The sequence below is a fragment of the Cyprinus carpio genome, chromosome B25 (genome assembly GCF_018340385.1).
Source record: "Cyprinus carpio isolate SPL01 chromosome B25, ASM1834038v1, whole genome shotgun sequence".
Taxonomy (NCBI): domain Eukaryota; kingdom Metazoa; phylum Chordata; class Actinopteri; order Cypriniformes; family Cyprinidae; genus Cyprinus; species Cyprinus carpio.
In genome coordinates this window covers 11,081,060-11,108,541 of record NC_056621.1, presented here as the reverse complement: position 1 = coordinate 11,108,541, position 27,482 = coordinate 11,081,060, and the positions used below count along the sequence as shown (strand labels likewise).

The following is a 27,482-nucleotide window of genomic DNA, read 5'->3' as shown; positions in this document are numbered from 1 at the left end:
TCTGGTCCTCAGGCAAAGGCTACTGATATATTGCAATGCTTTTCATTAGTAGAGAAATGAATGGGGTTGTAAGTACCGTATTAATGTACCACTAGAAATGTCTATACTTGAGTATCATTTTGAGGAGGAATGGGGTCAAAGGTCAGGGATATTAGGAATAGATACAACAATTGATATGTCAGCAGACGCCCAACAACATGGACTTACTTTGCTACGGTCACCGACATCGACTGAAAATCAATTGTATCTTATTATTACACAGTTCTTTAGAATACTTGCTTTTGATTGGTTAGCTAAACAAATGTTTTCTACTGGCTGTGTGCTGATGTTCTGTCTCTCCGCAGTTTCTAAAAGTAAGATAATAAAATAATTCAATAGCTCAAATATTTCATGGCCATGTATTCACTTGTTTTGTAAATGGATGCTTTTAACACTTTTTAGGGTTCTGAGAAGTGAAAGTCATCTTATTGGGTGAACTTTTATAATGGTGAATTAGAAACCATAAAAAATATACTTTTTGTGTTCTCATTTTATCCGGTAAGAAAGACAAAATCCTTAACAGTGCTTTTATGACTTTTCTAAAAAGGGGAAAAAATATAGAGATACATTATGGTGGTCAAAAGAGAGAATGATGTCAAATTTGCCATGACTCGTTCAGCCCTTGTGTTGGAAACACCCACACAGCAGCATTAAAGAGTTTAGTGACTATGTTATTTAACACAAAGTAGAATATGAAAGCAATCCATTCTAAATCGTGGATGTGACATCATTTTCCCCCCAGAACTGTGCCACTCTGAGTGGAAAAAAAAAACAAAAAAAAAACCTAAAGGGGTAGTTACTCACGTTTGCCCATTCTGAAAAAAAAATGGAAAAAAAAACAAAAAAAAAACCTAAAGGGGTAGTTCACCCAAAAATGAAAATTATATCATTAATTACTCACCCTCATGTCATTCCAAACCCGTAAGACCTTTGCTCATCTTCGGGAAACAAATTAAGATATTTTTGATGAAATCCGAGAGCTCTCTGTCCCTTCATAGACAGCAAGGCTACTACCAAATTCAAGGCCCAGAAACGTAGCAAGAACATTGTTAAACAACGTATGCACGTGCTTTGATCAGAACGTAAACAGTGCAGTGCATGCATGTTCTGTGTCAGCAGCGCCACACGCATACGTTGTTTACATTTAGATCAAAGCATGTGCATGCATCGTGATACTCTCCAGAATGGCACCGGGGTGAAGCGGAGGAGTTGCCGAATTGTTGAATAAAGTCGTTATTTTTGTTTTCTTTGCACACAAAAAGTATTCTTGTAGATTCTCAAAGTTACAGTTGAACTACAGATGACACATGGACTATTTTAATGATGTTCTTACTATGTTTCTGTGCCTTGACCGTGGTAGTACCCTTGCTGTCTATGGGAGAGTCAGAGAGCTCACAGATTTCATCAAAAATATCTTAATTTGTGTTCTGAGGATGAACGAATGTCTTATGGGTTTGGCAAGACATGAGGGTGAATAATTAATGATATAATTTTCATTTTTGGGTGAACTACCCCTGTAAAGCATCCCTCGCTAGTACTCACTGTGGTACTTACTGTACATTGATACTCACGCTTAGCAGTTTAGACTAAGAAATGAAAACGAATGTAAAAAGGGAAGTAGAACATGACTTATTTTCGAATACTCGAAGACTGACAATAGGTGGAGCCAATAGAATTCGAGTTCGGACTGTAAAGGAGTATTTCATTGGTTGGCCCTACTGAACGAATACGCCCCCTTCCCTGAACGAATTAAAGTTTTGAGCTGCATCTAACATTAGTTCGTTAATTAATTGATTGAACAAAACATGTAGTCTGTTAATGAAATCAATAAGCAAAACATCTCGTTCATGGTACCTAAGTGGATGAACAAAATATCCTATATTGTTTGTAAGCGATTTTAACGAACCCGGCATAGACTGGTGATTATTTATATATTTTTCGAATCGGTTGTTCATATAGCGAATCGATATAACAGAAAACGAGTCACTGAGATCAATCAAATCCTCCAAATTCCTTCACCTCAGCTACTTTTCCGTGTTCCCTCCGCCACTTGGTGATTTTTGCGAGTGCGCAAAATCAGCAAGAACTGAAAATGAATAATAAAAATATATCCGAGCAGCGAGCACAGAGAGCCCAGCACTGCAGCACCGATCGCCCCTAACAGACGTCACATGCTGTTTATACACAAGTGCTTCAGACTGACGGAGGGCTACCTGCATCTTGTTTTTGTCTGAGAGGTTCTGCTGTCGGTTTGTTTCTGTTGTTTTGCTCGCAAACAGCCACAGGGAACAAAACATATAGCAGACAAAACAAACACACAAGCGTTTAATACCTAAACACACACATATACGGTCTGTCTTTAATCTAGATGAATCATTAAAGAACGTATTCACAAGAGTGCCAGTTTATATTCCGCATTGCGTTTAACAATTAGAACCTCCAAACAATGATTCGATTTGTTTTTCAAATTCGAACGTACAGTTTCAAAAATTAAACAAACAAAATAACCTTTTTTTCTTTTTTTTGGAAAGGTTTGATATCTGGACACTCAAACAGGTTGTCAACAAAATAACAAATAAATAATATATATATATATCTCACCGTCTATGGCAAATATGGACGGCACCAGAAGCAGTGTAATTCCAACAGATATCAGACACCTGGTCCACACTCCGTTCAAGTCAACACATTTTCGGCACAAGGACAAGCCTATCCATTCCGACATGCCTTGGGTTCCAGCGTTGCCATTCCCGCTACCGGAGCCCAAAATGTAGAAATTGTTACGCGCATTTCTTGGGGCCATCTGGCTAGAGATAAATTCAGCAATAGGCCGAAAGGTCCCGAAAAAGACATTTGATCTATCCTTTCCAGTTCCTTAAACTGAGGTCTTCTCTCCACTGTTTTTCTGCTCTATGTCAGCATTGAAACTTTAAAGGCGATGCGTCTGTAAAGCGCATTCAGAAGCAACCGTGACCACCACATCAATCACGCGCGCGTTACAGGACCGGCTTGTCTAGCGCGCTTCATCAAACGCATCTTCAGCAGCGTCAATCCTATAATCCCGCTATTATATCAATGATGCTGCGACGGAAAATCGGCTGCTTTTGATTGGGAAAAAATATCGTGTGTCCAAGCCAGCGTATGCAGGCGAACTGGTGATGAGGCGCGTTATTATAAGGACTGATGCACGAGAGGAAGACGACCTCTGCTGGGTTTGCGTGAGGATGACTGGTGCCCAATAAAAACCTGGATCTGTCCCTCGACATCATACAGCATGTTATTATGGGTCATTCTATGAAATTCTTTATGATTGTACACATTTTATTACACTTTTTGCTATGCCAGAAATTAGGATATTAAAAATCGTGTGGCTCATAAACTAAAGTAATCATTAATGTAATATTTTATGTTGCTATACCCTTAACTTAATTTAGCCACAAGGTGTTTATGAGACAAAAATTTAAAGTTGATACCATCTTAAAATGACCAGTTTTTAGTGGTTTCTCATTATATATATAGGTAAATAGTGCAGTTAAAATGCTTTAAATATAAAAGTAAACCATAAATTGAGTGAAACTGCAGCATGAATTGACCTGAAACTGCTCTTTAAATCAAGTGATTTTCATATACATATCCGGGTATTAAAATATGTCTACTTATCAGAGAGGTTTTAGCAGAATAAATGTCCTTGTGTGCTCAATATGGTAAGTGTCTGTTACATAACAACCGGAAGCACCAATATCAGACGTCATAAAGATTACATCCACGTGATGGCGCAATTTCGTCAATTTCAACTCATGTCCAGTTCGTTTTGTTTTTTGGTCCTTTGTCAAGTATGGTTTTCTAATAGCATATTATTTGTGCTTTAATTTTAATTAAAACAAAAATAAAATCTAATGTAAATATAATAGACAACAACATACATACAATGTGCAGAAAATAAAACCCTTGTGTTTTGTGTGATAAGAATTGAAATGAACATATCTATAAACAAATATCCATTAAGTTTAAAAATGTTCTCAAATAAGTTGTGAAAAAAAGACAAACAAACAGTGTGTGCCCGCAGCAATATATATTTTAATTCAAAGTGAATTTTGACAATACACCATAATTTCTTTAATTTGACACTCACCAACAGTCACCAGGAAAACCCGCTTTTTGTGACAAAGTACATAAGGCTTGGTCACATATAAATCACTGAGAACTAGAGAGAAATACGACCGCAAACTGTAAGAGACATTACATCCAAAAAATAAAAGGAAAAACGAAAACAAAAAAGCTTTCCCAGTCCTCATATAGTGAATATTGCACAGTGCAGTGGCTACATGGCAAACTAATGTAGCATAGAAATCAAAAGCAAACAGAAATCAGAAAGCCACAAAAATAAAGTACAAATATGAACACAGTAACAGCTCAGATTTAGTAAATCAAGTCTGTTTGCTCTTAAGTCTAAATATTACCGATAACTTGCAGTGAGATTTAACTTTTACTAAAATAGAATCTGCAGAAGAGTTCAAAATAGATCTAAAGCAATCCAACCCAAATCTTCCGGCAAGTGTAACACAGTAGCTCATATGACAAATACAGGACCCTGAATGAACTGTACAAGAACGTCTAAAAACACGAATCAAAGAAAACAACCATGAATCGGTTTGGTTTGGGAGCTTCAAAGACTTTTCAACTTTAGTTTGCAGATCCCTCAGTCCTCGGATTCTCTCTCATTAGATTAGGTTTGGTAGACCTTGTTACAATGAAAACACCTCTGAAATGTTTACTAGCAGTGAATTAATGCAATGAATTCATATAATGTGCGTATGAGTAGCGATTTAGTACTCGTCTCTAGTGCTACATGCTAAATAGAAAATATAGGGACATAATGTGAAAAGCCACACCACTTTTTGGACTGTATCTTCATGAAGTCAGCTCCGCTAAAGCAATAAACTCTGATAACAAAGGGCAATGTTCATTCTACTTGACAAATGGTGGCTTACATTCACAGTGTATCATGTATAGCTCCCCAAATACGAGAAAACCGTGTCTTGGGTGTTTAGTCAGCATAACAATAACAACAATCCCTGATATCATTTCATTATTGTTTTTGTCATTGGTCATAAAAATAGATTAATCAAGCATGATTGGATTTCCTTTTCACAATTTTGAGAAACAAACCTCCATTTTTCGACCTTAAAGGTGTTTACTGCATTGCATGACTATCAAGTTACACTCGCTATTGGTTATCAGGTTACGACTATCAAACACTGCAGTTACGCTTTCACTCCTCGGTCACGCCGTCCGAGGGAGCGTGAAAGAGAGGAAGAGGCTGGCAGGCAGTGTTTGTAAAAGGGATATAAAGGTCTGAAGCACATTTCAAAGGCACTAAACGCAGTGTCGCTCGCTTTAAAGAGCAGGGACCGGTGCAAGAACCAACACACCCATATAATAATCGCCCCCAAAAAATGCTTTAGTGGCTTTAAAACAAGGAAAACATGCATTTTGTATTGTTTTATCATTTCTAAACACATTAATATACCTGATACAACTTCATGTGTGTATTTCATGTACAATTACAATAACAAGGGGGGAAATTAAATAAAAACAAAAATTCTAAGCACTGTAGTTACTGAGATGAGACGCCCAAATGAGACTTCTGCCCAAACCCGAAATTTTGGCTTGCTTATCGAAAGTGCTAATAGCATTACTGAAATTAATAGTCTGAAATGGGTCGTTGAATATAGAATTTATATTGATACTTACAATAAAAAGTTAAATCTATCCTGCAAGCTATGCTTTAACAAAATGCAAATATACGTACTAAGATAGATATACATCAATATGCATCTAATACGTAAGATTAGCCCCAAGATAACAAACACTGATGCAAACGAAACGTAAAAGAACACAAACCCACGCACACAAAACCCCAAAAATCTCCATTACTTGCAATACAGTAGTTACAATGACACTTCAAAAAAAGAAAGCAAAACAGAGAGAGGCATTAAAATGCTTCTGATGCCAGTCAGTACGGTAAAACCCAAAAACGAACAAAAACGGAAAAGAAAAAAAAAAATCATCTCACTTCTATTTCAAGGTAATTAGACATATATAAAAATAAGAAGGCTAAGAACAAAGTTAATCATCTAATTTCACAGCTATTATGAAGTGGCAATCAGTATATAGCAGCTTATCTATGATACATTCAAGAATAAATGAAACAAAGTCATAACTTGCCCGAAAAAGCTAAACATCAACCTCAACATTTTTACATAGATTTTTCTGTTAAATACGGCCTCAGCTACACTACGTTCGAGGTCTACTCTAAAACAGTAGCTACTCTGCTTAAGAAATTAATTACTGTCTTTGGTGTAGCGAAAGCATAATGAAAGGATGCACCTATAATGGAAAAACTCAAATCTAATAAAAAACAAAAAAAATAAAAAAATTCACACAGAAAAAAAAAAGCTATTTCTCCCTGACGGAATGTTTGAAATCAAAACAGCCAGCGTCAAAAAAGCAATTAAATGGTGAGAGCGGGAATACAAAACACTCCAATCTGGTCACATGCATCTATGAAGAAAATTGCACACGATCAACTCTCGTCTTATAAAGCACTGAATACGCCAGCAATGACAGACTTTACAGTTGGATACTCAATACTGAATAATTCTGCACAAAGCAAACATGAAACCATACAATATCATCAAAGAGCTATCTGCTGATACAAATCCAACACCGATAACACTTCTAAGTCTAAAAATAACATAGAATCGATGGAAAGGAAACGAAAAACACACCCCGAAAACTATGGATTGTATTGCAGTTTCATTAAACAGTGTAAATACTATTAGAGTAGAAACAGATTATCAAATATGAAAGTACTCAAACGTTTCTATACATAGTTCATCGGCCTCTGCTACGGCGAAGCACGTTATCTCGAAGAATCAAACTCAGCGCAATACATCTCACTGTAAATACCACGCGTAAAGGACTGTTTCGCTTCCGAATAATGCGCAAATCATCTAAGGCGTCAAAACATTTCACCTGTTCTAAAGGGCAAATCATGAGCCTAATCTTAGCGCGAATAACGAGAATTTTATTGACATGAGACCCATTAAGCCGTGTGTGGATCAACACCCAATCGGCTTTCCGAACAAAAACTCCTGTCGCAACCCCAAGAGATGAAGTGGAAACGACACCAATGTAGAGATTATGTACTGTAAGCCAACGAACGCGCTAATGTACCAAGCACGAAAAACCAAATATCTACGGTATGAAACAGCCCTAATATAAAAATCACAAAGAACGATTGAAAGTTTTTCAAGTGCTGCAGTCCGGTACACGCGTGACTGCATGTGGGACTCGGGGTAACTTGCAACAACATGTATTTTAAGGCACTGTTTATTGAACCCCAATGGATTCAATGCAGCAAGTCGTACAACACATACACAGAGGGTGAAAAGCGACGGTTTGCAGGCTCCCCCCCCGCCCTTTTTTGAAGTCCAACATTGGTTTTTGCCCATGCAGAGACATGCAGAGTGACGGAACCTTTTCAACACCGGTCTAAAGGAGACTTAACACTGAGGAGCTACGGGAAAATACGGACAGGTAACACCAGGTCTCCACAAGAGGGACCCGCACACACACTGGAGACAGCAATGGCTTGAACGAGAGTCTAATACACACGTCAGAAGGCAATATCGAAAAATAGCATAGGGGATCCCTCCGCCAAGGGTCTCGCGACTAGGGATTTATCAAATGTGCAAAAACACATTAAAAGTGAGTTTTTGTGTTTTGTGTCCACTCGCTCACTTACGCATTTGTTTGTTTTATTCTCCATGATATCTATAAAGCTCGATTTGCATCATCATCACATGTCAAACTTCATAAGAAAAGAAAGATGTGGCGGCTCAGTGCCGGCTGCGCGTGCGCAGCTGCCGTGGGCTCCAGTTCAGATGTATGGGTACTGACTGAGTTTGCTGGGGCTGAGGGGGAAGCCTGCGTAGACGGGTGACGCCACATAGGAGTGCGGGGGAAAGAGGGCTTTGAACTGGCCCTGCGGGAGCAGGGTGGGGGAGGGCAGCAGCCTGTGGTTGATGCCCACGCTGATGCCCTGGTGGTGCACCAGGCTGTAGGCGGGCTGCAAGATGGGCCGAGAGCCCGGCGGTGGGCACGGCGAAGGCAAGAGGTGGGCCATGGGCGCGGAAGGCGGATAGGAGAGGAGGGCGGGAGGTGGCGGGTGACCGGCCAAGTGTGTGGGGCTGCCGTGGGGAAGTGGGAAGGTGGGGCCGTGCACTGTGGGCGGGATGAAGGCCTGTGGCCGGCGCGGCTGCCGATAGTTGCCGTTCCACTCCTTGTGGCACGACCCGTAATGCTGGACCTAAGTAGGAAGAAACAAAACAATGTAATTTTCGTTCCAACAATTTAAAGGATGTCACCCCCATGTCAGCCAAGATGTTTATGTCTTTATGTAAATTTTTTTTAGTTTTTTGAGGAAAATTTAGTGAACTAAATATAGTGAACTTCAGTGGGAGCCAAATTGCAGTTTCAGTGCAGCTTTAAAAGGCTCTACACGATCCCAGCCGAGGAATAAGGGTCTTATTTAGCGAAACAATCTTTGTAAACACTGGATCAGTTTTTTTTTTTCATGCATGACCTTTCTAACGTGACTATGTAAAGCGAGAGGTCAACCTTATGCAATACGAGCATTTGTGTTTAAAAGGTATATACATTTTTCTTTTTTAGAAAATGACCAATCTTTTTGCTATATAGGACCCTCATTCCTCATCTGGGATCATGTAGAGCCCTTTGAAGCTGCATTGAAACTGCAATTTGGACCTTTGCAACCCACTGGCTCTCACTGAAGTCCACTATATGGAGAAAAATCCTGGAATGTTTTCCTCAAAAACCTTAATGTCTTTTTGACTGAAGAAAGAAAGACATGAACATCTTGGATGACATGAAGGATGAGTAAATACTTGAAATGTTTATTCTGGAAGTGAACTAATCCTTTATATAGCAATCGAAAGACCTTATGAACTGCCTAGTCTCAACGTACTTCCTATTTAAAATCACAATAATTTGGAAGTAGCGACAAATCTTTTCTTTTTCTTTTGATGGACATCTAAGTGTTAACAGAATGGGACTAAAACAATCAAAAAAAAAAAAAAAAACCCTAAATCTAAAAAATGCATTTACAAAAATAATAGGGTGACATTTCATTTTTTTTCATTCTTTTTTTTTCCTTTCTTTTTTTAATAGACCAATAGCCTTTAGTTTACACCATAATCTATGTATTGCTACTAGCTAGTTGGTTGCAGGTGGTATTAGTGAGGGGGACATTCTCATTCTAAAGCATTTGACTGGACATAAATGTGTGTAATGCAGGGTGAGTCACCAATATTTTCGGCACATCTTACTGTACATCTTGTTTTTTTTTTCATACTTTCAGAATGAAGCACAGACCATTTATCTACATTTACAATTTGGACAGTACTACAGAGAAAAGGCAAAATGACATACCTGGCCAAAGCCTGGCGGCTGTGGCTGGAATGAAGAGCTCAGTTTCTGCTGGCGGGGCAGCGTGGGTGTGGAAAGGTGGCTCAGTCGTCCTGGGCCGCAGCGACCTCTGGACTGGCAGGAGGATTCTAAGACTGAAGAAAGTAGAAAAAAACAAAAAGTGAATGATCATTAAATAAAACGCCTAAGAAAGATGATTAAACTTAAATGCAAAGCTTCAGCTTATATAAATTAACATTTGCAGTTTGGCACAAGAACTGCAGCTTGTACGAACTGAATCAGCTGCCAGTATTCACTGACGTTCTGTTCAAAAGAAAATGAATTAAACACCAAAACCAACAGGTATGAACTGCGAGGTTGAAAAACTTATAAAACAAACTTAGATAGCAATGTATCTAAAACATAAACTCTCCTCAAACTTTCCATGGACACCCCAAAACAAACATGTTGCCTGGGTAAAGTGCCATGAGAAGCATCTGAAAGAGTTTACCGCTCCAGCAATATTTCTTTCATAGCATGCGTCGAAAACAAAGCATTGGCTCCACGTAGGAAACAGGACAGATATGCTTTGGTACGAAAGGGGGAGGCCAGGGAAATATCTTCCACAAAAAAGTAAATAAATTTAGGGCAGTCAACACGCAGAGTAAAAATGAAGACGGGAATGAAGAGATCAGGTATGGGAGAGGAAGCTCAAACCGAAAGGGTCTCACTCAACACTGGGATGCCGCGCACAAGACACTGGGTCGCAGTGCACGCTATACCCATAATCACCTGCGATAGCCTCTGTGACAACTTCCTGTTTCTCTTCTATGACCTGTAAAGTAGACATTGGCTGTGACCACACTAAAAAAATTGGTTGTGCAGAAGGAACTTTGTATTAATGGCCCAATTTGAGACTGGGGGGAAAATTCCATTTAGAGAAACCAGTCTGCATAGAACAAAAACAACAGTTTCACAAAACTAGATCTGAACGAGCAGCAACTGTCAAAAGCTACAGGATGAAGCAAGTCAAGTTTATGTTTTCACTATGTAGCTATGTAAAATCTAAGCTGTGGATGTAAATGAAATGCAAATAGTGTTTCATGAAACAGTTGTACATTAACCCGCACAAGACATTAAAGGAACATTCTGGGTTTGACAAAAGTAGTTTAGCTCTTCAAACAGTTTTTTTTTTTTTGTGGTCCAATGGCAAAGAAAGTCATTTGATCCATTTAGCATAGCATCACACTAGGATACACGTTTTTGAAAATATAGCTGTGACACTTAAATATGTTCTATCAAAAAAAAGGGGAAGAAAGCACTAGTTTTTAAATTTATACTTCAAACTCATGTCATGTTAATCCATTAAAATATATAATAAGGATAAGAAATTAATACTATTATAAAAAGAAATTAAAACTATTATTTGGCAAGGATACATTAAATTAGGGTTAGGGTTTACATTAAATTTGATTTCAATTGTTCAAAATATTCAACAAAAAACCATAAATAGTGTGTTTCCTTCAATTATTTAAAAAAAAAAAGATAAGAAATGCACACTTTCATTAGAAAAAATACCCTTTAATAGCAGAGTATATTTACAGTACAAACCTTTAATGAACTATGAGGGGAAAAATATAAAAAATAAATAAAAGAATTGTTCATTAAATGTAATTTAGGTAGTGTTCAATTTTGATTTTAGGTCATATCATCCAGCTCTAATTTCTATTTAAAATAAACACTGTTCTTTTGAACTTTCTATTCATCAAAATCTTGAAAAAAAAAAAAAAAATGTATCAGAAATACTGTATTATCCACCTTAATATTAAGCAACATAACTGTTTTCAACATTGATGATGATAAATGTTTCTTGAACACCAAAACAGCATATAAGAATTATTTATGAAAGACTACTCAAGCCTCTATCAAGACCAGAATGTTATTTTAAGAAAACTTTGAAGCACCAACAACTGCTTAACTTCCATTAGAACCTTTCAGATGTTTCCGATAACCTACAACTGGACTTATTCTTCCATACCTGTGCCGACTGTGAGCTGCTCATTGTTGGGATGATGGTTATTGTTCAGCACTCTCATGGGCGGCACCACCACAGTCCTCACCGCAGGTTTATTCAGCACTGTGTTGGGGTGCCCACGCCTGGCCTGGGGTTTCTGATTCTGGTTCTGATTGGTCAGGAAGCGTCTTTCAGGAAAGGGGCTGTCGTGGGGCCCTAGGGAGGAGTCTGAAGGGGGTGAGCCGTCTACTGTTTCACACCCACTTTCATGGCCGTCATCTTCTGATATACTGCAATAAGTCACAGAACAAAACAAACCACATCAAAATACATGTAGACTCAACCTCACGGTTCTAAAATTTGTTAAAATGAAATACTGCACCTGCTGGGTCTTTTGCATGGTGAGGGGCTGGATTGTGCCGAGGCTGAGGAGCTGGTGCTCAGACTGCTATCAGGACTGCTGAAACACAACACACCCACTCCAAGATAACCTATCCATTCCACACACCACACACCGCACTTACACCTCACAAGTAAAAGAACACACGCAACTCAAATTAGCTATGAGAGCCATATGTATGCGAGCTTAACAGAATCTGAAATTTTAGTCCACAGCTGACAGTATTTTTTATTTTTTTTTAGCAAATTGTTTATTTCCCTGAAATATACTTGGTCAAAAAGTCATACATTTCCCCTCTCACTGAGCCTCGGAATTAAAGAGGGTGCTACTGCACCTTTAAGAGTACTTCAAGAGTTCTTTATTTGGAAAAAAATTAATAAAATGGATTTCATAGGGCCTTAATTTGAACTTTTTATTTGTGTTAAAAAATGTATCACAGTGTATCTCGATATTCAGTACCAATACCAGTGAAAATCCACGGTTCTCTGTGCCAATTTCAGTACCAAAGCAAAACACAAAAACATGCTAATTAAAAAAATTGAATATACGTTCATTTAATCCAAATTGTGTACATATTTAATTGTAAAGGGATTTTGAATTTTAAAGCCAAGAATAACAACTAAAGCCGCGTTTCCACCGCTGTAACTTTACCCAGGAACTAGGGACTTTTGGTTGGTACTCAGTGTGTTTCCACCACAGGAACCAGTATATAAATAAAGTTCCGGGTAAAAAATAAAATGCACCCCAGAAAGTCCCTGCTCGCGAGGTAGTACTTTTCAAAGGTCCGGAACTTTCGGGGGTGGGGCGCGGCGATTGGCTAACATGCTGATGGTTGAGTTCACGCAGCATTGTGATTTCAACCACCATTTATTTGGATAATTTTCAAAATATTACTGTTATTGTGTCATGAAATGTAGTTTTAAAAGTATTTCCGGACGAGAAGGTAGTTGTTTAAAACTCAAATCTGCGGTTTATTTATAAAGGTATCGCCTATTTAAAAATGTGTTCCGCTGATTTCGGAGACGGTCAGCTCCACGCGATCAACCTAATCCCACTGATAAATTATCATCCCAGATCATCCAAAACTAGGCTACTAGACCTTCTGATATGTGCCGCTGGCTCTGATGTCTCTTTAGTGGTTAAACATAAAATATCATTTGTTTTGGGTAAATCTAGGTAATCTTTGGTGTTTATTCAATTTATCTATATGTTAAAATGAAAATAAAAAGAGGCAACTGATATAATATTTAGTTTCATCGTAATGTAGGCTGTATATATACACATTTCCCTGAACTATAAGTACATTTCTGCGGCTATTATTATGTTTAAATGAAAACGAAAGGAGACAGTGGTATTTGATATCCTATTTAGTTTTATTATAAATATACAGTCAGGAAAATTGAAGTAGCCAAGGTGAGCTGACTGATGTTATCAAGTACGTTATGCTGCTGTTTGCAGAAAAAAAACGTACTTAAAAAAAAAACTGCTTCCGTAACATTTTCGTTTTTTTAGTACTGACTTGGTAATGACTGGGTCTTTTGACAACACTACAACATTAATAATAATAAGAAATGTTTCTTGATCAGCAAATCAGAATGATTTCTGAAGGACCATGTGACACTGAAGACTAGAGTAATGATGCTGAAGATTCAGCTTTGCCATTACGGGAATAAATCACCTTATTATCACCTATAATATATTATAATAGAAAAGTTATTTTGAATAATAATAACATTTTTTACAATATTACTGTATTTTTTATTTCATTCATTAACATAATGAATGTTCAACTCACTTGTTAAGGGAGCACCTCTGTGCTTGTTCCTCTTCATCTGTGCCACTGCTTATGCTAATGACGCTTACTGCTGGGCTGGGCGACTCTCTGATAATAACAGACTCTCGCTGCTGATTGGCCACCACCGCCTTACAGCAACCCTCCTCCTGCACCTGCTCCGCTTCCGGTTTCACCTGGGAATGCACCTCTCTGTCAGAAGATCTCGGCTGTGGCACCGCACTCACCAACCTGCCCGCCATCTTTGGTGACGGACACACTGAGGGCTGTGTGTCCGTGTAGTATGAAACATTCATACTCCTAAAAAGCAGCACAAATGATAATAATCAGCTCAACTTTGCCTTTCGGTGAAACAGAGTAAAAACCCAAATGAGCTGCCTAACAAGAGTATAATAAGGTTCAAATGGAGAGGTTTCGAGGCCCTGCCAATGACTGTAGGCTGTTGCTCACCTGTTCTGACTGGGTTTGTTCCTCTTGTTAGAAGCAGGCTGAGGCCAGACCACATGAGCAATGCCAATGTTTATAGGCTGATGGGCTGACACAGCCATTTGGTTGGGAACAATAGGCTGGGGCATCACTGAACTGTAATGACTGCTGTGTGGCCGCACTTTCCTTTAACAGACCAAAAAAAACAACACATTTTAGGTCACCGAAATGCGGTGGTGTCAGCACATGTTATTTGAGGTGTGGCTCCTTCTTGATCTTCTCACCCCCAGTCTCCTCGCCTCTGCGGTCCAACAACTGTATCGGATGCCAAGCTCGTAGCAGGTGGCGGGACCTGCTGCCAAGCTGGCACCAGGATCTGTGGAGTTCTGTTGGACCACGGCTGCTGAAAGGTCAAAAAAGGACAATGGTAAACCTTTGTAATGTATCTGGCTTCGAGTTTTATATCAAAACGTGGATAACAACCCTCGGCTGTTTTCCATTATTTTTCCATGTCATCTTGTGAAATGAGGACTTACTTGTGCTATAACTCCTGGTCTCATGGGTAAAGACTGGATAGCTGGGGCTTGGGTCACCAGAGGAAGAGTGTTCTCCATTCTAACCGAATATCCTGCTGGCTGATTTGGGTTTGAAGGGATTCCTGTAGAGTTAAACAACCAAATCAGCTCCACACAATATTTATTACATTGAAAATCAATAGTAATGCTCAATTCAAATCAGGGCTGCAAAACTAATTTAAATAAATTCTAAATTTGCAATATGGATATGCCACTTATAAGATTTAAAATTCAAGATTTTTATTCGTCACATACACAATTATATAGAGCATATCTAACCAGCAGTGAAATGTGAGTTATAACATGAATTTAAGAATGCAACATGCATGTACTTTATAAACCGACTGTTGTCCACAAAAGAGAAGTTTTAAGATCTCCCAACTGTTTCCACTATAAAAGCTCTATGGTTGTACTGTAAAATAAAACTATTATATTAGTATTGTTTTCTTAAATACTGTATTTTTTTAGCAATAATAATAATAATAATAACAACAGTAAATTAACATTAATTGTTATTTTATTTTACAGTACAATTAATATGATCATTATTTTAAAATCATATTGATTCTTCTATAATCATATAAGCATTTATAAACTGGCAGATGTCAAGAGCTTAAAGGTTTAATGTTTGAAAATAAAGAGCCATAAATATTTGTACTGTAAAATTATTACTATATTAGTATTATTTTTCTTAAATAAAGGATTTTTTTTTTAGTTAACTATTATTACCAAAAATTACTAAAAAGTAAAATTTATTTTGTTTAATATTTTAATTTAGCAGTAACAGTAGTAGTAATAATAATATTAATAATAATAACAATTATTTTTTTACAGGAAAATTATTTTTTATCATAATCATGATTATTTTATAATCATATTGACTTACATAATCCAAACTTTTTTAGGCCAAATTGTGCAGCCCTACAACAAAGTTTTTTAAAGTCACAATAACTAGATTTTTAGAAACATAATCACTGATTTATATAATCACAAAGTCTTAGGCAAAATTGTGCAGCCCTAAAAAAAGTAGTACAACAAACTTTTTTTTAAATCACATTTTAAATTGCAATTACAAGATTTTTTAAAAAATTGCAATCCAAATCATGCATCTCTAGTTCAAATTATAATGCACATCCCACTGTGATGTTCTTTCTACTACCTTGAAGAGCAGGAGGGCATAGAATGAGTGCCTGCTGAAAGGACTCGTTACACCCAAACTGGGCGCTTCCTGTCTGGATGGGAATTCCTGGATGCACCACAGGTGGAGCAGAAGGTGCCAGGGTCTAAAGCGGAAAGGTAAATAGATCAAATAGAGGAACAATCTGTCGTCTTCTTGTTTGCACTTAAAGCCCAAGTCTTTTCAGAGTGTGCGCTTTTACCTGAGAGTGGACAGATGGCATTTTGTTGAAGGCGACAGTGATATTTGGAGCACTTGGAAGCGTCACAGGCTTCATAAGTGGGGGTGCTTTGTTGCGGTTGAGAGTATCGTACATGCTGGTTCTTGAGTGACACACGTCCATGATGTGGAAACAAGACTGGACACTGTTGGAGACACATTCCTTGAGAATGACCACACATAATAGAGAAAACAGGCAGTGAAACTGGCATTAAAAAAGTCTGGACATACTGGTTGCAATGGGGGAAATCCATCAGGTGCTGCATAGTGACAAAAGGGTGGGTAAGTGCATCTGAAGGGGCGATTCTCTGATCAGCATCAATCATCAGCATCATCTTTAGCAGGTCCACGAATTCTCTCCTGTCAGCTTTCTCCGCCAACTGGTCACAGCCCTCCATGTTGAGCATTAGATTCACCTGATAAATGAATACAAAAAATAATAATTATTATTATTATTATATATTTTTTTACTACTATTATTATTTTTATATAATTGTATATATGGTATATATGTAATACTACTACAACTACATATCATTCATTATATATGTTCATTACATTATTGTATATAAATTATGATTAATATTATTATTAATAGAAATTACATGTATAATAAAAATAACAATAATAGTATTAACTAAAATATAATATAATTTAATCATAATATTTATATTAGTATCATTATTCTATATAATGATAAGTGTTGTTACAGTATATTATTATTAATAACCATCATTTATAGCATTAATAATAACAACAACAAAAACAATTATTATTATTACTATTATTTAAATAATAATATAGCATATTTATAAAACATTAATATAATAACAAAACACATCATTAATTATTTTATATATTCATACAATATAATACAATATTGTAATTCCTATATAATTATATAATATAATTAATAATATTACAGTATTGCATATAATTTATCATTGTTCTAAATAATAAAATGGATACTTATAAATAAAAAAAGCAACATTAATAAAAATAAACTAGAATATAATTATTTAATCATATATTACTTAATTAGAATAGTTATTATTCAATATAATAATGCTGTAAAAGTGTTGTTAATATTATTGATGTATATTATTATTAACCATAACATAAAGTATTATTAATAATAATAATAATAATAATAATAATAATAATAATAATAATAATAATAGTAACTCCTCAATTTCTCTTTTTTTTCCCCTCATGATAATGTATAACAAGCATTTGCAAGCAAAAACGTACATGTCCAATGTCATCTAGACAGCTGAAAATGTACTTCCTGGCCTCCTTGGACTTCAGTCCCGTTTCGGTCTCATGTTCTTCAGTCGTCTGCAGAAACAGGAAGTGCATTAAAAGTCATTACATAAACTTTACATCAAAACTTTATGCAGAGCAGATAGTAACTCGATCCAGAGAGCTATGCTGTACATTTATGACAGCAATGTCTGGTTAAGTGGATGATAAATGGACCCTTGCCTTCAGTCTCCAGGTGGCGTATGGTGAATTGGACTCCTTGCAGAAGAATCGGGCCGTCTTCGTCCCCACGTTCAGAAGCTGCTCTCCAGGCAACCCTTGAGTTTGAGAGATGTAACGAATCTGCGGAAACATTTATAGCATTAGTGGATCTCAAAATTGTCATTTCTGATAAGGAAAGCTAAATCCATCTCTGCGTTCTTGACAAGAATCTCTTGATTGATTCACGAAGCATTACAACAAGATGAAAAACGCGCATATGGTACTTTTCCACTATTGCAAGAGGAAGTAATATGAGATAAGACTGGTCTAGAATAGGCAGGTCCATAAAAGTGGTATGCAGCAGGCAAACTGTGCCAAAATACCAATGAACCGTTCAGAAAGGTATTTTGTCTTGACAAGTATATTTCGCACCATAATAATAGTGCTCACTTAAGATAAAAATGGCTTGAATTTATTTGTAGGCATCAAATATTAATTGACATCACCTGTGATTGTGCATCTTCAGGATGGAAAAAAAGGTTTCAAGAAGCTACAAACCACACAGTGATAGCAATCAACATGAATCAGCAAAAAACGCACAACAAAAGAGATAAAAATAAGCAAATAACTTCAGTTGTTATTTCAAGCTCTAAGTAGTGTTTCATGATGGAACGATCAGTGTTTCACTCTTAATACAGAGCGCAGTATGGAGTCTGCTGCTACTCAAGCCTTTGTTAACATGCCAAGTCAAGATGTTGGCCACTCTTTCTGCCCACAACAGATGTCAATCCTCTCACACCGAACAGGCAAGCCAACATGTTCTTTACCATTTGGCTGCTGTTTTTTAATCCAGATCGATTTATAGTACACCGCATTACATGGACAGCTTCCATATAGCAACTTAGGTTTAAGTGTCTCGCTCAAGGGCACAGCTGACCTTAGTCAGGAAATGCCGTGTTTAAATGGAAGCAAATGACTGGGTCAGAAATGAACCATGAATCAGGGCAAATGCCACTTAAAGTAACAAAAACTATCCTGAAATGTTACTGCGACCCATACGACTCAAAATAATAAACCACAAAATTAACAAAACGATACACTCCACTGTGCTGAGCGAGATGCTTCTCTGCTGTCTTCACATGCTATAGGAAACTTAAGCATTTTGCTAAATATATGCACCATATAACATTTTTAGCAGTTGTACCACAAATCAGTCAATTTTAACCTTCAATTTTTATACTTTAATAAACTTTAATTTATGTTTTGAATAATTTTCAAGTTTTTATGACAGTCATCATTTTAAATGTTTAAATTTAAAAAAATTATATGTAATTGTAGCTTTATTATTTTACCAACTTCATTAAGTGTAATTTTAGCAGTTGTACCACAAATCAGTCAATTTTAACCTTCAATATTATAATGTAGTACCAACTGACTCGTGTAGCCTATATTTTACAGCATTAATTGAGAGATTTTATTTTCCTTGAGAAAATTTGCCATGTACTGTACCTGATAAGTAGCCAAAATAATCGATATTGAATCGAATCAGTAATCGAATCGAATTGCAAGCTTGTGAATGAGAAATTAATCGATTTGTGAAATTTGTGTCAAAACCCAGCCCTAGTAAATACCATTTTTATGACTGGATTCCACAATTCAAGCCTGCATTTACCACATTGCGGAAATCACAGGGCTTTATATCAGCCATAACAGCTCACCGAGAATTAGTTTCAAATCATTGATTTAAAAAAGTACAAATAAATAGACAAAAAAAAGCATTTAAAAAAGGATTTAAAGAAATAAACATCACAAAGTATGTTTACAGTTAGAGAAAAAAAGTGTCTGTAAAAATCAATTCCAGGGACAAATATTGCTCTCAGTATTGACTAATTAATCAACAAAATGCTGAAAACGCATTTCCAGAAATGATCAATGACCTTAAGACAGCCTGGGTTTTCATTTAAATAGATTTCAATAACTTGTCTAACTCGACCTTAGTTCATAGTAACAGGTTATCACCTCAGATCTTTAACCATTACACCACATTACTCCCTTTAACTACCTATGCCTTAAATTATGAACAAAAAATAACTCTGCTGCTTTAGTGTTGTGATTTGTTTGCCATAGCATCCTTTTATAAATATGACCTCATAATGCAAATAACATGACAAAGGCATTAAACAGTATTTGGTTAACCGCAGCGCTGTCTTTTTAGGAAAGGCAGGAGCAGTTCAACCCCATCAATGCATGTAAAAACACCATTGTTCTTGTTGCCTTTGCAAACCAAGTATTACTGGACAGTGAACTCTGCTGACGTTCGCCTTCAAGCGTGCATCTGTTGCTTCTCAGAAAGACTGTGTCACAGTGGGCCTCTACCAGTGAAAACACAAGCCACTACAAAGCCCTCTTTGGCTGCTTGCTCTCATTCCTCTCCGTCTCTTCCTCTCTCGACAATGACGCCACCTCTCCTTTTACAAGCGCTGAGGCTCAACACGGCCGTGTTAAACAAGCAGTGTTTATGGCATCTTAGGGGTGTTATAGTGACATGATCGTGTTGCCAAAGCGCTGCAAAAACACAGAGAGTGCGCTGAAGTGAGAACCTGCTGATAGTGCAGAGAGAAGGTGTGTGTGTGTGTGTGTGTGTGAGCAGGGCTTTCGGTTATAAATACATTCTGCTGTGTGGAGTGGAACTGGACTCATAGCTGGCACGGACAGGCGGCTCGGGGGTTTGTGGTCAGCAAACCCAAACCACCCTATTCTTACACAGCCAGCTAGTTTTGCTACTGTCATAAGCGCCAGCACCTCAGACTTCTGGTTTATCAGCAACACTGGTCCATGACTGTAAACGCACTCACACATTTTTAATGTGTTCGAGTCATCTTTCATGTTTTCTGAATATATTCACTTTAAGCATTGAGCCATACAGCCACTGAGATATACCTAATAAATAAATAAAACTAATCCACTGCATAGTCTGCAATGTTTTTTTAATATATATATTATGCCGTTTTTGATGGAAAAATTAGTTAGTTAAATACCATGCTCTACTCTTACTGAAGCTTGAAAATACTACCCAATAAACTTAACACAAAGACTTCCACTGAAAAAAGCAAATGATGTCATCCTCCAAAATGCCCCCCATTAGTGTTGCCCGGACGCAACAAATTGAGTCATTATCCGAGATCACTGGCTGAACTTACCTGGTCATACTCCAGCGCTCCTGGATAAAGCGGCCAGCCCAAGAAGAGCTCAGCGATGACGCAGCCCAGTGACCACATGTCTATAGCCTCACAGAAGGGTAAGCCCAGGATGATCTCTGGAGCCCTGGAACACATTATCACAAAGGGATGAGAACTAATGGAGTGGTTACCTTGACAACAAGCTGTTGATTGAAAAGCAGTAGACACTTCATAATGAAAGCTCTGGAGAACTCTTGCACACAAACTGCACTGCAATCATTTTCCCAAATGCCATTTGTGTGGAAATATTACGTTATTATTATAATTAGGTTGTAAACGGCCGTTATTTGTTCACTTGTTCTTATTTACTGGCTATCACTTGTCTTTAATAATGTATAAACTTTATATTTATGTTTATTTTTGGCTAATGATTTGTAAAATTTAATTGGTATATAAGCTTATTTATTAGAATACAAGATAACAGATCAAAAACAATGATAACAGCAGCTATTTTATTTTTTGTGGCAGGGCAAGTGAAAATGTTGGCTGGGCCAGTGGAAAAAAATCCTTAGCGTTGATCCCTGGATCATGTTATTTAGTCGCATATTGAAGAAAAAATTGTTTTTCAAAGCACTTGTGATTTTTCTTACTTCATACACACACACAAAAAAAAAAAAAAAAAAAAAATACTGGGTTGTTTTTTTCATGTTTTCTGGGTTGGTAGATGCATCGGAGACCCGATTATAGCACTTAAACATGAAAAATTCTGATTTTTAGGAATGTCACCTTTAAACATGATTTTATGACACAGTATTTCAGGTTTGTGAAACCTGAGTAAGACTCATCTCATGCACACTTAAGCTCAAGAGTCATGCTTTGCATCCATACTGATATGAACCTGAGCCTAATGACGCAACATTCCTGGTCTGATGCAGCACAAGTCTGCCGTTGGATCTAAGCTTTGACGTCAGCGGGCCCATACACATCTGCTACCGTGACAACCGGAGGGAAAATGCTGGCTGCCTAGCGACAGATGAGGACGGATCTAAACACCAAAAAAACTCCACAACAACGGTCAACATTAATAATCAACTACAGAGAAAACTCCTCAGGCACTAACGCTCTGCTGTATGTCCAAGCTTGTCACACATGTAGCACCTAAAGGATACACAGTTAAAACAGTCAGCTATTGATACCAGAATATGTCATGTCAGGTCAGTAGTTAGCGGCTGTAACTACCAACAGTACCTTACTTATGCGGTAACAAAAGCTGCTGTGAATAATTCACTAATGGCTTGGCTATGTGGCACTGCCTTTTAAAATCAGGGCTTTAAAATGAAGTTACAGGTTTTACTTTATTGCATTTTTTTGTCTTCCTAGTCAAAGGTGTTGCAGCCGCAAATGCTGTGATTCATTTTAAGCAGCTCAACCCATTATTTGCACACACAGAATGACACATTATAACAGAAGTCATAACAGAGTCAAACAAACAAAACAGTGCTGGGATGGTCTACACGGTGCAAGGCTAGGTGTGTTTGTGCAGCTATCGTGGCTGGGACTGCTTTACAAAAAAAAATAAAAAAAAATAATATATATATATATATATATATATATATACACACACACACACACACACACACACACACATCAGGGCTTGAAAATGAAAAAAAAAAAATCCAATCGGTTTCATTCCAAGCAAACCGATATTTTTTATGTTTCTGTTCCTGCGTTCCAAGTCCAAAATAATATATATATATATATATATATATATAAAAAATATAAATAACTTTATTTAAAAAAAAAAACCTTTCTTTGCCTATAATAATAATAATAATAATAATAATAATAATAATAATAATAATAATAATAATAATAATAATAATAATAATAATAATACAGCGTTTTCCATTAAAAAAAAAAAAAAAAAAAAAAAGACCCGGAAGAGATCTGGTATCTTAACCCGCTGTGGTTAGTCACAGCCAATACAGCATCATCTTTTCTAGATTTTGGCCAAATTATAGGCTACTAAACAAAAGAAAAAAAATATATGTTAACGCTTTAAAGACAATAAAGTATTTTTTAAGATATTTAAAAATGTTTGCTGCATTGTTAAAAAAAATGCTACTTGTATGAAATTGTGTTTTGAGAGTGTTTTCATTTTTAAAATGAAAGCAAAATGCACAAATAATATTTAGATTGCGCTTATGATTAAATTAAGCAGTAATCGATGCCATAAATCATGGGTATGTTTTGATTTAAAAGGTCAGAGGCTATAGCTTACATGAACACAAAAAAAAAAAAAAAAAAAAAAAAAAAAAAAAATCACAAACATGACACTTTAATTAATTTACATATATATAATTAAATAATTTAAATATATACACATGCACACATTGATTTAATCATTAACTTTCTGAATTTTTTTTTTTTTACAATTTTTTACAACTCTTTTGCTTTAGACCATTTACAAATGTTAAATCATAAAATAAAATGTTAAGGTTACCATGGCATCTTTCTGAAAAAACAAAACAAAAAAAAATTGCAGTGATTAATATATAGTGTATTTATAGTTATTTTCAAATCTTCAATGCACTGTCATTATTAAAGAAATGTATTGTCTATTTAATTCTAACAAATAAGTTATTCTTAAAAACTAACCAAAATTAAAAATAATTATATCAATATCGGCATCGGCTATTGGGCAAAATGAGTAGAAAATTATTGGCATATCGGCAAAAATCCAATATCGTGCATCCCTTATATACAGTATAGAGAATACGCCACAACATAGAACATGAGAACATACTCATAAGAACTCTACAGACATTTGTTGTTTTCACAGAACTACAACTGTTTCAAGGTCTGTGGTTATTAAAACCGTGGCACGAGAGGTTATTTTCTGCCCTGGTAACAGTATGGCTTAACTGACAGTACAAACATGAGTATGTGTGGCACAGTGACAGAAAGAACTGAGTGCTCTATATTCTGCACAAGATCTTACGGACTAAACCACAATAAACCTCCAGCATAGCGATGGGCAAACAGACTAAATCCAAAGCCTAACATAAGTTAAACATAATACCACAGGTTCGGCTGCACAGAGAAACCCAATAGCAAGGGGCATTGAAGGACGAGAGGCTTTTAGGCCAGTCCCTAAACACTAACATGTTAGTTTTGCATACTGCCAAATTATATTGTAACCACAATAGATTTCCTCTAGAAAATTTTACTCAGGTTTAAGAATGCTATTTACATCATTGTGGTTTGGCAAATCTTAGAAAAAAAAATTCCCATGAGCCCACAGTCAGCAGGAAGTCACATTTCAGGTGAAAGAATCAGGGGAAATTACAGAAATCAGGTCAAAAAGAATGATGACAAAACACGGCAGGTCTGGACTTCCCAACTCAAACAAAGAGAGTCACTGTTAAGACTATTTAGAGGCGGCATTTGCACCCGTGTAATGTTTGCTTGACTCCAGGCCAGACTTCAAATGTTCAAGCCTTTCCCCTGGAGTAAGATTAGATTTCATAGCGCTTATTTCAGTGCAAAGCTCAATTTGTGAACAGCAGCCAAGAACAGCGTGGACAAACTAACAAACAGTGTGACGTTATTCTCGTTATTTCTATTTTCACACAACTACACACATACAAATAATTAAGAACATGAGTTATTGAGTAAATGTCAAGATGGTGACATGTTATTTCATTAAATACAGACATCCCTGGCAACATGATAATGATGATAAATGCCTATTATGATGAATTCAATTCTAGAAAATAATTTTCATTTCAGTGAAAGAAGGCAGACCTGACTGCGATAAACAGCTCCTACTGTTACAACAGTCATGATACTGATGGACAGGGTTATTTTGGAAGGAATACAGATTTAATAGTCCCGATCTCTCCAACAATCAGATTTGTTTTGGACCAGCCAACAATATTATTAGATAAGATTTAGTGGCAGGCGATATTTTGGTAGACACCATAAACCGGTAGAAATTAGTTAACCGGTATAGATTTTGGACTGTCATCTCGATCACGGTAACATGCTAACATAACACTGCTAACATAACATGGTCATGAAAACTTATCGTTTGCAAGTTTTTTAATCATAGCAGTTAAAAAAACAAGTGATTTTAAGCAGTTGAAATGCAAGCAGCAGCGAAAGAGAACTAATTTCACTATATGCACGAGATACTGTTTCTGAGTGCTGTCAAAGAGGCGTCCGCACATGAAGACGGTGATCATAGTGTGCTGGAATATTGAACAGGGTTATTATTGCTGCTTTACAAGCCTCGAACGGATAAATACTAGTGTTGGGCAATAGGCAACATTTTCATATTGTCTGTTTTTATCATAGTTTTACTGCAGGAAATGCTCACTGCTCTTGACTGAATCACTTTTGTAACTTTTGTAATAAGAAATATACTTTTAATCTACTCCATGAAGAACACACAATGTTTATATACATTTGATTAGGCCTACTTTATTCAATGTATGTAGCATTTCTTGGGTTTTCCTGTAGTTTTTTTTTTTTCTATTGTTTGAAATTAGTTTCTTATTCTTATTTAATTGCTGACTTTTTACTTGCCTTCCGTGAGATTTAAAAAAAAAAAAATTATTAGATTAGTTTAGTATTAGTTTTTTGTGATATTGATACTGGTGACAAGAATTATGAAATTTCTATGGCATCAAAAATTTATATCATAAAGACCTTCCCACAGGGAAGTCTGGGCCTAATGGTTAGCGAGTCGGACTTGTTATCCAAAGGTTGCAAGTTCGAGTCTCGGGCCGGCAGGAACTGTAGGTGGGGGGAGTGAATGTACAGCGCTCTCTCCACCCTCAATACCATGACTGAGGTGCCCTTGAGCAAGGCACCGACCCCCCAACTGCTCCCCAGGTGCCGCAGCATAAATGGCTGCCCACTGCTCCGGGTGTGTGTTCCCGGGGTTTGTGTGTTCACTGCTGTGTGTGTGCACTTTGGATGGGTTAAAAGCAGAGCAAGAATTCTGAGTATGGGTCACCATACTTGGCTGTATGTCATGTCATTTTTTCACTTTCACTTATTTAAAGCAAAAATAACTATGTTGAGATATGTATCGTTACCGTGAATCAAAATATAAGATTTTGGTCATATCACCAACTAGCTTTGGGCATTATGGTCATTTTTCATATCGTCATTGCCAAAACATGATATTATCATGCATGGGTGGGTGGGGCAAGAGAGACTCTCTGTACTTGTCATAGGCTATTACATAACTATTTGGTGTTTTAAACTGTGTGCACCGCCACAGAAACAAGAATGAGATGCTTTCTAACATGTGGTACTGAAGTCAGATAGTGGGGGCTCAGTTACAATATTGCACATATATAGGCCGTTCAGATTACTTGTTAAAGTACAATGAAATACCTTATATCAGCAGATGATGTACATCTGTGTTTGCGGTTGGAGACTCTGATCCTCATTTGCACGCATGTGAAGTGCGATGCTGAAGTGAAATAGCGGAGCAATTTGATAATAATAGCCAAATTATAATAGGCCACCAAATAATAACTTAATACATTAATAAAAGAATGCCACATGTTAAAAGGCAACATCATTACTAATGACTCCACTGAGATCATGTTTTAAAGACCAAAAGAAAGACTAAAAGGTGGAATATACCAGCAGTGCTAACGGTGGCCACATGTTAAAAGGCCATTTTCTGAGTCAGTACGAACCAATAAGTCAGTGTTTGACAAGCAAAGCCATGCTAAATTTGAACCCCTGTCCAGCATCAGTTATTTCCTGTGAGGTCGGCGGAATGGGAAGGAGGGGGGCCCAAGTCATCAGGTTCAAGCTGCAGCCGGAAAGCCTAGAGCAGCCGCAGACTAAAGCGGCTACTGGGACGACGAGCCCTGACCACAAAATAACCTTTCTGAAGGCCAACGGAGCTCTGCAGCTGTTCAAAAAACAAGTGTAAGGCACATTGTCTGGAAAGTGAGACGATCAGAATGGGATTTCAGCTGGGGGATGTTAAAAAAAAAAAAAGAATGCGGAACGTGTCAGGGGACGTGAGATTAGGGAGATCAGCTGTGTAAAAAAAAAACACTGTCAGCAGTCTCTCACTGCAAACAGGCAGCATGTGAGGGTGTGGGAGCTCCAGAAATCCGCCACCAGCTGATCATCCCAGCCTAACCCCAGGGTTTTTAACGTCTTGTGTTGCTCACAAAAGGGGCGAAGACATTAGACTCTCTCTGGCACGTAGTCAACCGCCCGGAGAGAGCTGAATATGAACACGTAGCCGCAGATGATGATTCACACGTGCCTGCCAAGAGTGAAACAGTTTTAAAGCCTTTCATTAACAGCGGCTTCTGTGAACGAGAACGAGAAGACATGGGTCACTGGGTTTTTTCCGCCCCTCCTGCTCAGCGTCCAGTCAGAGAGCTCTCGGTAAACAAATCCCACCCAAACACTGCTTATCTAATCTCCTACTGCAGAGTGCAGTTATTCGGACTTCCCCTACAAGTCATGCAAACCTTTTCCGTGAGGGCCACGGGTCCTTTTGCAAAAAGGTACATATATCACGGGGGTTTGAGAAATCTGAAATGAAGTTTAGGTTGAGTAACACAACCCGAGCCGTTATGACATCCTGTAACGTACTGGACTTTAAAAAACACGCAAAGTAACATGAAACGCGATTGTCAGCTGCAAATCTGTCAGGCA

General features: G+C 37.2%; 2 protein-coding genes across 5 annotated transcripts in view; both read right to left on the bottom strand.

Annotated features, from left to right (window-relative positions):
* The window catches only part of kiaa1549la (KIAA1549-like a), a 47,686-nt gene extending 44,427 nt beyond the window's left edge, over positions 1-3,259 (bottom strand). For 2 of the 4 annotated variants that reach the window (XM_042752648.1, XM_042752649.1), the window contains exon 1: positions 2,641-3,258. In XM_042752648.1, the coding sequence (XP_042608582.1) occupies positions 2,641-2,842 (202 nt within the window). In that variant the 5' untranslated portion in view covers positions 2,843-3,258. Of the gene's footprint in view, positions 1-2,640 lie in introns of all 4 variants that reach the window. The other 2 variants (XM_042752647.1, XM_042752646.1) reach the window with 2 other exon arrangements.
* Positions 3,260-4,096: 837 nt separating this feature from the next.
* hipk3a (homeodomain interacting protein kinase 3a) overlaps positions 4,097-27,482 on the bottom strand; it is a 35,911-nt gene continuing 12,525 nt past the window's right edge. The window contains exons 2-15 of the mRNA XM_042752650.1: positions 20,799-20,922; positions 17,620-17,739; positions 17,386-17,472; positions 16,366-16,550; positions 16,118-16,280; positions 15,898-16,021; positions 14,700-14,821; positions 14,448-14,566; positions 14,188-14,349; positions 13,741-14,037; positions 11,928-12,071; positions 11,570-11,835; positions 9,556-9,686; positions 4,097-8,413 (exon numbers count right to left, since the gene is read on the bottom strand). Of these exons, the coding sequence (XP_042608584.1) occupies positions 7,985-8,413; positions 9,556-9,686; positions 11,570-11,835; positions 11,928-12,071; positions 13,741-14,037; positions 14,188-14,349; positions 14,448-14,566; positions 14,700-14,821; positions 15,898-16,021; positions 16,118-16,280; positions 16,366-16,550; positions 17,386-17,472; positions 17,620-17,739; positions 20,799-20,922 (2,473 nt within the window). The 3' untranslated portion in view covers positions 4,097-7,984. The remainder of the gene's footprint in view (positions 8,414-9,555; positions 9,687-11,569; positions 11,836-11,927; positions 12,072-13,740; positions 14,038-14,187; positions 14,350-14,447; positions 14,567-14,699; positions 14,822-15,897; positions 16,022-16,117; positions 16,281-16,365; positions 16,551-17,385; positions 17,473-17,619; positions 17,740-20,798; positions 20,923-27,482) is intronic.